The sequence below is a fragment of the Ptychodera flava genome, unplaced genomic scaffold (assembly GCF_041260155.1).
Source record: "Ptychodera flava strain L36383 unplaced genomic scaffold, AS_Pfla_20210202 Scaffold_60__1_contigs__length_796720_pilon, whole genome shotgun sequence".
Classification (NCBI taxonomy): Eukaryota; Metazoa; Hemichordata; class Enteropneusta; family Ptychoderidae; genus Ptychodera; species Ptychodera flava.
In genome coordinates this window covers 714,212-727,058 of record NW_027248382.1, presented here as the reverse complement: position 1 = coordinate 727,058, position 12,847 = coordinate 714,212, and the positions used below count along the sequence as shown (strand labels likewise).

The 12,847-nt window shown below is 37.7% G+C and overlaps 2 protein-coding genes and 1 long non-coding RNA gene across 3 annotated transcripts; all 3 read right to left on the bottom strand.

The window, feature by feature from the left end:
• Positions 1 to 581: 581 nt before the first annotated feature.
• On the bottom strand, positions 582 to 2,867 carry LOC139128604 (tyrosine-protein kinase receptor Tie-1-like). The gene is made up of 6 exons (XM_070694352.1): positions 2,687 to 2,867; positions 2,085 to 2,192; positions 1,759 to 1,870; positions 1,426 to 1,522; positions 1,079 to 1,178; positions 582 to 919 (listed from the first exon to the last, which is right to left on the bottom strand). Exons 1-6 carry the CDS (start codon positions 2,861 to 2,863, stop codon positions 851 to 853), a joined length of 663 nt encoding a protein of 220 aa, XP_070550453.1. The 5' UTR covers positions 2,864 to 2,867; the 3' UTR covers positions 582 to 850.
• A 427-nt stretch (positions 2,868 to 3,294) lies between these two features.
• LOC139128608 (uncharacterized) lies at positions 3,295 to 4,900 on the bottom strand. Its single transcript, XR_011551352.1, has 3 exons — positions 4,845 to 4,900; positions 3,638 to 3,865; positions 3,295 to 3,395 (listed from the first exon to the last, which is right to left on the bottom strand). It is a non-coding gene; the product is annotated as an uncharacterized lncRNA (long non-coding RNA).
• Positions 4,901 to 5,189: 289 nt separating this feature from the next.
• LOC139128596 (hemicentin-1-like) lies at positions 5,190 to 12,465 on the bottom strand. The gene is made up of 11 exons (XM_070694346.1): positions 12,459 to 12,465; positions 11,819 to 12,103; positions 10,979 to 11,068; positions 10,239 to 10,505; positions 9,596 to 9,856; positions 8,333 to 8,596; positions 7,771 to 8,034; positions 6,635 to 6,934; positions 6,128 to 6,406; positions 5,450 to 5,613; positions 5,190 to 5,210 (listed from the first exon to the last, which is right to left on the bottom strand). Exons 1-11 carry the CDS (start codon positions 12,463 to 12,465, stop codon positions 5,190 to 5,192), a joined length of 2,202 nt encoding a protein of 733 aa, XP_070550447.1.
• Between the last annotated feature and the right edge of the window lie 382 nt (positions 12,466 to 12,847).

Sequence of the window (12,847 nt, the reverse complement as noted above, 5' to 3'; positions counted from 1 at the left end):
GTATGTGCCTGAATATTGAAAGACTCAAACTTTGGCTCAAATTTTCGACCTTGAATTGTTCCCTTATTCAAACAAAGAAAAAAATCGGCGCAGCTTTGGTTCTAGAGAAACATGAAGTGGATGTCATCTACAACGCAACCATCTTTGTGTAAACTCTTTCTATTAGGGGAAACGAATTTCGATTTTCAGAAAGCAAGGTTATTTTTTATTTACCCAAAAAAACTTCACAGCAAGCCATCGGTGAGTTGCAGAGGAAACATTTATTTTACAAGTTGACATGTTCACTGAATAAACATTACCTTACAACACAATCTTGGGGATAATCGTGTTACAGAGAAAGGAAAACCAAATAACTGAGTATAATTTCATGTCAGTGAATACAAGATTGATCACAATACTATACACTGTTTTATCCTCACTGGTGGAGATGTATCTACTGGATTTATCACTTTAATATACAAATTAATAAACAACACTCAATATTAATTGGTGAGTTACCAATTACCACCATGATAGATACTTTCGAAATGTATCAATGGCAACTGTGATTATTTTATTAGATCGACTTGGGATATCTGGGTAAAATATACTTCAGTCAGGATGCGTATACTATAAAGCAAAGCAAAAATTGGGTTTCAATGTATACAATCTTCTTTATAAGTCCCGAAGTATCACTATGGTTCTAACTACAAGTGAATATACATGACATGTTTTCCACAACAGAAACTGTCATAGTTAGACTCCTATTGCCTTTGACTATGCCAACTCTGAGTTACATTACACGAATTCCAAAAGACAGGTTGTATGTAGCCCAAAGACAGAGTTAATGCTTGAATCGTCTAGTCCCAAATCATCGGGATGTTTCTTTACTCCGAAGTTGTATCTTATCTTCATAAGCACCTTTCATGTCGATGTAATTCTAGGAAAAACGAATGACAAACACATTCAGGAACAAAATAAATACACAGACATTTGAATGATAAGCGGTTACACAGTTCACACTTTTCTCTTGCCCTTACTTTGGCGAGTACGTTACAGTAACAAGTATTAAGTCGGCATATCGAGAGTTTACATTTACCTCTTTGTCAAGTTCCATTTCTTCCAGCTCGATAGCAATCTCCTTGAATTTCGGCCTCCGTTTCGGCTTTTCGGACCAACATTTCATCACAAGGAGGTATCTAGAGAAGATTAGTTAACAGGCAGATTTTTATAACAGGGCGTACAAACCATTCGCGTTAATCATAAGCAAGTCACAAAACGGATTAAATTATGTTACCACACCACATGCAGAAGATTGAAGAAATATATTTTGTTAAGATTTCTTCCTCATTCTTTGGTCATTCTACATAGGACCACCGAAACGCTAAAGAATTACGCAGGAATACATGTTATTTCTTTTAGAAAAGTAGTGTTATTCAAACTCACAGGTCCCCATCGCAGTACGTTGGCTTTTTCATCCTACCCCCTTGCTTCAGATATGCTTTAACCTCATTATCAGACATTCTTGGGTATGGCGTATGTCCTGAAATGAGTGTTTTAAAAAAAATCAGTGCAAATAAACACAATTATAAAATGCAGCACCAGATTTAGCATATGAAATAAGAGCGTTTGTTAGAAACTTAACAGGAGTTTGAACAAAGACATGCTGAACGCTTATGGTCAAATGTGTCAAAAATGTCCGTGTATTTATAGACAACGCAACAAGCAAGGGTGTTGCAAATGTATTATTGAAATAGGAACATTATTGTTGAGACCTACCTATTGTGACTATCTCCCACACGACGACGCCAAATGACCAAACATCACTCTTTGTTGAAAATTCAGACGCCTGGATTGCTTCTGGTGCCATCCATCGTACACGTTGGGAACACTGTGACTGAAAACACAGAAACCACGCTTTACTTACAGATTTGCTGAAGTACTGTAAGCCATATCAGAAGCTTAAAATGTGAAATCTCGCTCTTATATATATATATATATATATATATATATATATAATATTATATATATTATATATATATATATATATATATATATATATATATATATATAATTATAACATATGCAATTCTGGGGTCACTCACCTCTTTGGCATTGCTATGACTTCGTAAATCTCGTCCAAAGTTTGTCACTTTACAAATTCTGCCACCATTTAACATAACATTCCTAGTTGCGAGATCTCCATGAACGCACTGTGTAGAACAGAGAGACATATTTTAGCATGACAGTGTATGTGCAGGTAGGATCGACAACGTTTAATCGAGCAGCATGTTTTAAATCGCATTGCAGATGAATATTCATCGAGATCAAGAATGACATGCGCATTAATTTCTTTGCAGCCACATTGATTACTTCACTGTCCTTATTAATTTTCCCTTTGGTGTGCTCACGCTCTCTAGTCTCATCTGTATTGTTCGGTGAATACTTTCTGCTTTTGATTTTGCCTTTAATAGCAGGAAGATTTAAGTATCTATCAGCTTTAATTATCCTGCAGTACGCATGTCCTCTGCACATTCGGAACGTTCCAATCATGTCATACCGTAAATCTGTTCGCATATTTTCTTACATATTGCTTTACGAAAACATTTGTGACGATATCGTTCAAAGCGCTTTACAAACCACAAGGTAGGGCGTTAGTTGTATCCAACATCAAATAGGATCTAAAATGTACAAGAATATGGCTTACCTTCTTGGATGACAGGTACTCCATTGCACTTGCGATTTGACCAGCAAAGATGATAAGATCACCGCTAGTCAGGACCGGGGACGTTTCTCCAGCTTCAAGGTATTCGGTCGCAATACAGTTACGAGATTTTCTCAAATAATCCTGCAAGTTGCCAAGTTCCATGTACTCAAACAGCATGTAAATATCATCTTTAGTAAAAGTACAGACAAAAGAAAACGAAATGCTGAAAAAAGTCGAACGACAGAACTAAACTGTTAAAGAGTAATGAGCAGAGCATTATGACAAATCAATATGTATCGTCTGCCTATGGCTATGCTTAGATAATAGATGTCACACACTGTATGGATTAACATCGATTGCCTAAAAATATCGCGCTGATGTTCAATAAAGTGGTAATGTATGGCTGAGAGAGAGAGAGAGAGAGAGAGAGAGAGAGAGAGAGAGAGAGAGAGAGAGAGAGAGAGAGAGAGAGAGAGAGAGAGAGAGAGCGTGTGTGTGTGTGTGTTGTGTGTGTGTGTGTTGGTTGGGGTGGGTGGGTTGGGATGGGTCGGTAGTGTGGGTAGGTCGGGGTGTCTTGGTGATGTTGGAAGCTACACTAACCTGTTTTGGTACAACATCACCAATGACAAGATGTGTTTGTGTCGACCAATATTTTTCAGTAATCCGAATTCATCAAGCAGACTTTTCTTGTCGTCTCCGGTAGCGTTATCTAATCAACAGATCAGAGAAACAAGAGTTATTGACGTGAAGTTGAAGTTATCTTATTTTAGAATATAATTTCACGGCGTATATGATATGAGAGATGCTGGGATTCTTGATATATGAAAATGTAAATCTCTCTCTCTCTCTCTCTCTCTCTCTCTCTCTCTCTCTCTCTCTCTCTCTCTCTCTCTCTCTCTCAATACATACCATTGTAGTATAATAAATGATAACATATTTGCTACACATTACCTTTGAGAGTCTTCAAAGCTACTATTGTCGACCCTCCTTGCCTGCTAGTTTCCATGCTTCAGCTCTGGCAACTTTTCCAAATGTACCTTCGCCGATGATACTCTTTTGATGGACGTTTTCTTTCGGAAACTCGAGTAGCACTTCGATAGGCATCTCGTACTCGAAATCGGCGTAGGAATTCGGACGCTCCGGGACGGGGTTGGGTTCAATGCTTGAATAGACGTTGGGCTGTTGAATTCACGAGAATGATGTTGTTTACAAACTATCGAGTTCTTTGCCTCGCACTTTGTATGAAACTTACCGTCCAACAAGTGCCACAGTTGTCCAGTTTCGAGACGATTTTGCTGTCAGCATCATTTGATCAATAACGATATTTAGGTAATGATAATAATCAACCTTGAACCAATCATGGAAAGCTTACAACTCTTTTCAATTTGTTTTGATTGAAAGGGGAAGTTCACCAAGGATGATTTTTACATATGTGCTAGCTTTGTGGTCACTTAACCCGGAAAAGCTATTTTCGCCATTTATAACTTGCACGATTTTTATAAAAACCGATAGAAATAGTACAGGAAGTTGCCCATGTAATTTGAATCATGGGAAAAAAGCGCCAAGCTTGGAGCTGGCATAATGTGATATGGAAGGCACCATTTTCCCATGGGTATGGCATTGTCCACTCACCCATGCTTAAACCAGGCTGTGCGTATTTACATAACTTTTGTTTATACTGAGTATCCTTGCATAAACGGTGAATCACTTATAATAAACTGTCCACTGTCAGATTTTGTGTTGCTGTTTACTACTGTATTACTGTGAGTGGACAATGTGGGGGCCATACCCATCCGAAGATGGTCCCTTCCATATCACATGATGCAAGCTCCAAGCTTGGGGCTTTTTCCCCATGATTCAAATTACAAGGGCATTTTCCTGTACTATTTTTATCATTTTCGTAGAAATCGGGCGAGTTATGAATGGTGAAAATAGCTTTTCTGGGGTAAATGACCACAGAGCTACCACATATGTAAAAATCATCCTTGGTGAACTTCCCCTTTAACTAAAACAAATATTACAAATGCGATATCAGTATTAAGCTCATAAATTTTCAACCTTTTGTTGGTACAAGTAGGATGGACGCCATTGACGAGAAATCATTTGAAATATTCTGGTAATAACAGTAATTTAAAAGTTAACAATAACAATGACAAACCTCTTGCACTTGCTCGAACTCTATTTCTTGATAGGCGTTTCCGTCTCCTTCAAACTGTTAAATAAGTATGACAAGTAAACCAGTTTTACTTCAAAGGTCAGTGGTATAGCAACGTCGAAGTTAAATATTTGATATAGCTTGTTTTATCTATTCAACCGTGGAATCGAACTTATCATTGGAGGAAGTTACTTATTATATCATATATCTCTACGTGACGAACGTATACCTGATATAGACCATTTTTCAAACCAGTACTCAACAGCGTATGCTTATTTTGTGTCATGTTTGTAACTTCAAACGTTGAACATGATAAGATACGCATAAAACATCAAACTTCTCTAAAGTTCAGAGCACGAATTGTCCACACTGTAGGAATAAAGAATAAAGTTTGTGATTTTTAGGGGGTCGGGTTGAGGGGCCTGCTGTTTCATACTTGCCGCCAAATCGGTTGGTTTAAGTTAGGTCATGGTTAAGGCCATACGATTTACATTCGCTTGCAGTGTATAAACAGTGCGACCAAAGTGTAGCTTTCATCACATATAAAATAATCAGGTTGTGCAGATTAAATTTTTAAGGGGAAAATGCTATAAAAAAATGGAACTTACCTTATCTCCACACTCAGGTTTCTCTCTCTCCACCGTTTTCATTCTTCTTCTCCTTCTTCTGATGACAATGCCAAGGACAACGACAAAAGCAACCACAAAAACAATGCCACATGGTAAGGCTATAGCTACCGGTGATCCACCGGATGAACTTGAAGATGGTGTGCCTAGGAAAAATCATAAATAGTGCAACCATTACTTTTGGAAAACATCCAGAAGAAGATGATCTAGTTGCCATTTCACCCAAGAAAAAAAGTATATTACAAGGAGCTAAAGAAGACGGTAAGCAGGGGACTGCAATTGCTTGAAAACGGTTGCAATCTAGATCTATGATTAAATACAATTCACAGTTTGTTGTATCGTACAGTGAGACTAAAGCAATTTTTACATTTTCTGCCACAAGAAAACTTGTTTTTCCTCATATGTTGAAAGATTGAAATGTGTATATTTACTAAGTTGACTATGCATCATTTATTTAAATACCGTAAGAATTTTTTTTCCCTGACTAATGAGAAGTTGCCGTGACGAATTTATCTTGCAATATGACATCAATAATATAATAAAATTTAAACAAATATTTAATACCCTCATTTTTATTCTTATATTTACAGTAATTATATATATCATGAAAATATAATAAATAGTACATGGCACAAAATTAGGCAAAGACTATTCACTTACCTTGCGTTGCATGCTCTGAGTCATTTACGTTTAGTTGTATCTCATGTTCATCAACCCCGATATAATTCTCAGCCGTGCACACATACAATCCTTCGTCGCTGTCATTAACTGCGGAGATGTGCAGTTTACTACCGTCACCCCCTAGCTCAAGTTCTTCACCATTCTTCGTCCACGTGATGTCAGCACTTGGGTAGGCGTCCACGTTGCAGTGCAGACTCACAGTTGACCCTGAGGCGACAGTGATCTCCTCGTTTTCCGGGTTTGTTATAGTTGGTCTATCTGCAGATATTGATTGTGGAACACAAGTGTTTTACATGTTTTCCATCGACACTATATAATATGATAAAACAATGTAAGATATAATGAATGTGTTATGGCACTGATTTTAGTCGGCAAGTGGCCTTCAGTTGGCATTTTAATGTAACCGTTTGTGTATTAATACGAAGAATGTACTAATTCTTAGATTCTCGGGTAATAGAAACAAATTGTAGAAGCCAACCTACTTACAATGTATGTGGAGTTGAATGCTTTTACTTCTTGCTGATTCGATAGTTCCGTCTGCAAAACTCGTATTAGCTACACAGTAGTAGCTGCCATTGTTCCAGCGTTGTACCACCCCGAGGTCAAAGGTGTGATTTTTGACCCATCGATTTTCAATCGTTTGAACCTCATTGACAGTTTCATTGATGTGATACAATGTAATCGAATACGGATCAGGTATCCCGTCAGTCACCGTACATGTAATAGTACTTTTGGCGCCTTCAACAACAGCACTATCCGGGCCCTGGACGTCGATGACTGAAATGTCTATAGTTGAATGCAATACACATGGGTTGATATTGAAAGAGACGTAATTAACGGAAGACTCTCTTACAGCTCCTCGCTGGCTACGCACGATAGCTGATTTAATCTTGCGAAGCACGAGCTAGAGTAACCAGTGAGGGGGAGTTGCAGCTCGTTGAGCTAAACAACACTCACCACAGACTGTACCCATCGAAGGGCTGTGAATGAGTCCAGATATTATATAAGAGGGAGACAGACAGACAAATACACATACGCACAGGCAGACAGAGGCAGAGTCAGGGAGAGAATAGGAAGCAGAGACAAACGCACGCAACGGGAGACAGAGAGATATCCAGAGAGAGAGACAGAGACAGACAGACAGACAGACAGACAGACAGACAGACAGACAGACAGACAGACGAGGAGAGACGGTGTGACAGAGAAACATAAAAAGAGGAACACACAGTGACAGTCGGTACTGGTACTGGTACTGGACAAAACTAGAGAGATTTAAAGTCATAGCAGGACAGAGACATTTTTTTATCTTTAATTTTCTCATCATAATCGAAACACTTTAATCGTTAGTCATTGAAAATGTATGTACACGATTTAGTATGCCTTGATTAACTTTGGTCACTCTATATGCTGGCTGAAACAGAAGTTAACTTCAGAATTCCTGTTGGAGTAGATCCTTATTAAGGTGTCACTGCGTGTCTCCACAGTATCATACTAACGAACATCAATATGATAAAGTAGGGTGTCAAAAGCTATGGAGAATTCCTTGCTTGATTCTGTTTCCTTGATTCTCAACAAAGGGTTAAAAATGAAACCACAGCTACAAAATTAACTCCCATACTCACACTCTACAATCAATTTTGTAATGTTGAATCCAGTCCCCTTTTCACCGTCATAGAATGTGTTAACTGCCGTGCAATTGTAAACACCGGCATCACTACGATTAGCCCGGTCAATGGTGTGAATTAATTCAGACGACATCAGGTGTCCATTAAAAGTCCACTTATGGTCATCCGAGGTAGGATTGGAATCGATAGTACATGCTAACGTAACAGAGGCTTGCTCCTTGATTCGTATTTCCGATTGTTGTAAATGTATTTCGGGTTTGTCTGTAATACATCAATGAAAGCAGTGAGACTTGAACCCTCATTTTATAATTTTAAGGGAAAAAGACACCTGTCAATATTTCCCAATATCTTTATATAAGATCAATTAAGTTCAACTACGGGTAACAGACGTGTAACCGAATACACAATTACGTTTGTCTTGACGCCATCTTATGAGATCTTTGCCTCTGCTAAATTTCCAAGGTTAAATACATCGATGTCAAGGTGAGCATTTTATGCCAGTTAAGTCGTTTCGTTCCCGTTTCACTATTAGTAAAGTGACTTAAACGATCGAACTTACATTGTACATCGACGATTGTTGTGTTCTTTCCATAGCCTCGATCGCCATCATAGAATGTGTTGGCCCCTATACATGTGTAATTCCCCGAGTCGAGGCGACTTACTCGGTCTAGAAAGAGATGGGCACCGGGTACCATTTTCCCGTCTTTTAAGAGCCACCAAATATCCACGTCTAATGGGTTCGCGTGTCTGACGTTGCATGACACAGATACATTGTCTTCTTCCTTGCAGACATGCTCTGCCGGCACGTAAAGTGTAGGTGGGTCTGGTGAGGGAAACAATAACAGCTTATATTTTCAAAAAGCAGAGACTCTAACGTTTAGTATGGTAGCAATAGTTTACTCGAAGGATGGAATTGTGATGCAGATAAAAAAATCATTGTATATCGGTATGGAGATGACTTAAAGCTTCTGTAGAGGGTGGTTGTGACATTTATTTTGGAGAAGGTTGTGTGCTACGTGGTGAATTTAGGAAATGATAATAGTAATCGCTCAGTTCAATATCATAAATCTTTTGAAAATCATGATGCTTTAATGATAAAAATGAATTTAAGTCAGAAATTTGACTTTATTTTCTGAAATGTAATATTTCACTAGTACTCCAAGGAGAGTATGTGAAATAAAAAAAAAGACTTTTTAAATTTGCATTATCTATCCTCATTCTAAAATGGCAAGGATTCAAAGACTGACACTCAAAAAAGTGGTAAAAATCATGATTAGCAAAATTAAAATGCCTCTTATTTAAAATGTAAGAACTTTATTGCCAAACAATAGAGTCATTTTATTATGTATCATTTAAAGAACATAATTTCAAAATTTCAGAAAATTTGACCCAGCCAGAGTGAAGTTAAATTTTTTGAAAATTTAGAAATTTGGAGGAAAACGAAGCCAGGCAATCGGGTAATTTGCATAAATTTACATAAATTAACACTTCTGTATCAGGCAACTTACAACTACCTAACAAGCTAAAACGTGAGTCTAATCGATATTTTAATCTTTAGTTTACAACTTAATTAACATTGAATGAATATTTCCGAAAAAGTGATTTTTGAGCAAAATACGCTGTGTACGGTGAAGCGCCCCCTTAAATGTAATAAAACAAAGTTATTAAATTATTAAAAGTATTCGGAATAAAAACATTTAACTTCAGCTTTCATACTAGTGTGAATGCATTTATAGCAGACATGCTTCTGTAAGTTCCTCTTTCTAATAAGTAATATTACACACTTACGTCACTAGAAATGACAAATACCTTTGGAACTTACATTGCACGATTAGCTGAAATGACTTTAAGCTTGTTGTCGTGACACCATTCCAAAATATGTTTGAAGCTTCACAAATATAAACACCGCTTTGTTGTCGCTGAACTTGTACACACGTCAACATTTCACCGTTTGATAAGCAGTCTGTGTCATTCTTCCACGTAACGTTTGGTAACGGATTGGCATCGGCAGAACAGATTATAGTAAAGTTCCTGTCCTCGATCACGACTATTGTTTCATTGAAATGGTCAATTTCTGGTGAATCTATTGTAAATAGATAAAATAATTATGGCTGCAATTCTTTTAAGGTTTCACATCGTTTGATGCTTTGGTTCAAAACTTCGCAACCATTGACAACAGTTAACTGCCAGCATATAACAGTGATGCAAAAATTGGGAGACACGAGAACCATGTAAGGAAAGGAGTTTTTTTTCGCAGTTAAATCGGAACGGTTGCCAAGCATGATACGGAATGTCCGACTACTTCAACTTTTGTCGACTGAAAAAAATAATGCGTTTCTGCAAACGTTTGTACATTCAGGTCTGAAAGCGTGTAAAGGACAATGTTGAATATTTCGCAAAGGATACATTTAATAAATTCACTTATGTGTAATAACCACACAGAGCACGAACGCCGCGGTACTTACATTGTATATCCACGAAAATTGACGAATTTCCATACCCAATGTGTCCGTTGAAATATGTATTATTTGCGTGACACGTATACGTTCCAGCGTCTGATATCGCTGAGTTTGTGATGACCAGTGTTTGGCTACTGTTGACGATTTCATCATAGGGATCGGTCCAAACAATATCAGCTTCAGGATAAGCATCAACAATGCAACTTGCGAGGTAAACATCGCCCTCTATCACTTTACCATAGCTACTTTCTTCTATTCGTACCAACGGTTCATCTGAAATGTTTTATCATTGGTTTGTTGTTATTGTTTGTTTCTAAAACATAGTTTTCATGAATTTCAAATTGTCTTCCCCTTATTTTAAGGAAGAAACTTATGTATATATATTGCATCCTTTACCATCGCTTCAACATATTTTATTGCCTTGGAATAATCCTTCATCTGCCTATGTCTGTCTCTGTCTCTTCATCTGCTTCTCTATTACTCTGTCTCTCTCATTTTATATGCTCTTTTCTTCTCTTTGTGGGTTTTTGTCTGCATTTTCAACTAAACGATGTTTTACTTACAGTGAACGATAACGTCATATGACACCTTCCCTTGTCCGATACTGTTATCATATACATATTTTCAGCCATACAAATGTACGTTCCATTGTCTCGTCTGGTGCATTGTCGATCAGCAATAATCCATCGTTTGCCCTCCGTCCATCTGGTCTAACCAGTAAAAATCATGCAAAACCTCAGGATTACCATCTTCTGTAATTAGACAGAGTGCAAATACCTTGTCGCCTTCCAATACTGGTCCGATCGTCTTGTTTGTCACAGCAACTGACGCTGGGTCTGTAAATGTCAAAAAGTAAAAGGAGGTGTATGAGAAGAGACACATTGGTGTACAACAGACAAGAAAGGATAATTTGAAAGTCCATAATTATAGTGCTTCTCCTGCTATATACCATGACTGTGTTCATTTCAATAAATTAATTTCGAACAGTGTGCGGCTTCAGCCGAAATTTTGCGCATCTGAATATCTAGTGCCCTCCACCCAACACCCACATCTCACAAAGCATCTGTAATGCAGTTTCAAAATATTTTAATTTTTCATCGAGCAATTTATCCCTTTTTCAGTAAAAGGTTTGTAGGCCCAATACTTAGGTATTGATATATTGCAGAAAGTTTATCAGAGGAATCATGATGCCTTCTATATTTGCCATACTTGATCCTCCTTCATACGACGAATGTGTACATTTAAAAGCATATAAGTAGAATCGACTTTAGAACCCGAAGCACGGTACAGATTAAATCCAGTGGATTTTCCAATCGAATTCGAACGAACAACGTACGGCACCTAGTCTTCCAGCGAAGACAAACCACTCGGCTCAAGAAAACTGTCGACAACCAAGCAGTCTGAATCATTTTTAATCTAAAACGTATTACTTTTGCTCATTCATGTCATTAATTGTCACTAATATGAAGTGACACGGTAAGAAAATTTGTAAGGATTGCAATTTAAAAAGTACACCATCGTCTGCGACAATAGCACCTGTAAAAACCGGAACCCTTGATATACTTACTACCATAAATTATACCTACATTGCACGTCAACGATTATGTCGTCTGCGCATATCAGCTGGGGCCAAAGGTCTGACGGAATATCTTGGTTTTCATACTGGCAGTTATACACCGCACCATTGTCGCCTTTTTGAAGTGTCGTTGAATATTCCAGTGAGGAACTATTGCCACGCGAGATTTCTTTACCGTTCTTAAACCAAACTAGGTCACCCAGTAGGTCACCATTGACATGGCAGCTAAATACTGACTCGTTTTCCTCTGATACCACTGTAGGACCTGGATTGATCCCACAAATTGGTCCGTTTTCTGTAATTAAAGAAATATAGCCATATACGCTAAGAGCATATTTACAAAGGGAAGACACAAAATGTGAAGAAAAGATATGAAAACAATAGCAAGAAAAGACAAGCAAATCCAGAGACTCAAAACTCTGTTTTTGTACGGAATACAAAATGCAGACAACTTAATGATATTCTATTCATTATTTACAAATTCAGTGACAAAACAGTATGTTCATATTCATGATGACTTTTCTTTTTTAGTTAACGCAGTATGTGCTTTAAGTACGAAAGGCAGACTTTTGTTCAAGCTCACCTCCTAAAGAGGTAGCTTATTAAACAATGAATTCTAACAAATAGAGAATCCATATTTCTGTACCCACGGCCCATTCAACCTCGAATTCATCATGTATAAAGCTTCCGCCAAAAATAAAGATGTATTGGATAAATAATATTGACATTGCCTAAAGCAGCCTAATATGATTTTTGTCCTTTTCATCATCTACCAATTAATCGTCAGTAGCTGATTAAATAAACATTATTGGTATGTTACAAACCAAGTACTATTAGCTCTGCGTCTGCACTGTGATCAAGACCAGGCGGGCCGAGCAAAGTGCATGTGTATGTTCCACCAAATTCTAAAGGTACGTTCATCATGAGCAAATGATATTCTTGATATCCTCCAATCGATGCTTCGCCAATCAAGCTGTATCCCGGCCGAAGTATAGTGAAGTTGCTCGTTACTTTAACAGGGCGACCATTTTCTTCAATT

Excerpts from the sequence above, each read along its gene's own strand:
- LOC139128604 (XM_070694352.1), bottom strand. The coding sequence starts at position 2,863 with ATGCTGTTTGAGTACATGGAACTTGGCAACTTGCAGGATTATTTGAGA. Across the intron at positions 1,523-1,758 it reads GTGGGAGATAGTCACAATAG|GACATACGCCATACCCAAGA; the intron begins GTAGGTCTCAAC and ends CACTCATTTCAG. Across the intron at positions 1,179-1,425 it reads ACGTACTGCGATGGGGACCT|ATACCTCCTTGTGATGAAAT; the intron begins GTGAGTTTGAAT and ends AATCTTCTCTAG.
- LOC139128596 (XM_070694346.1), bottom strand. Across the intron at positions 9,857-10,238 it reads AATTTTCGTGGATATACAAT|ATTCACCAGAAATTGACCAT; the intron begins GTAAGTACCGCG and ends TATTTACAATAG. Across the intron at positions 8,597-9,595 it reads ATTTCAGCTAATCGTGCAAT|ACCCACCTACACTTTACGTG; the intron begins GTAAGTTCCAAA and ends TTCCCTCACCAG.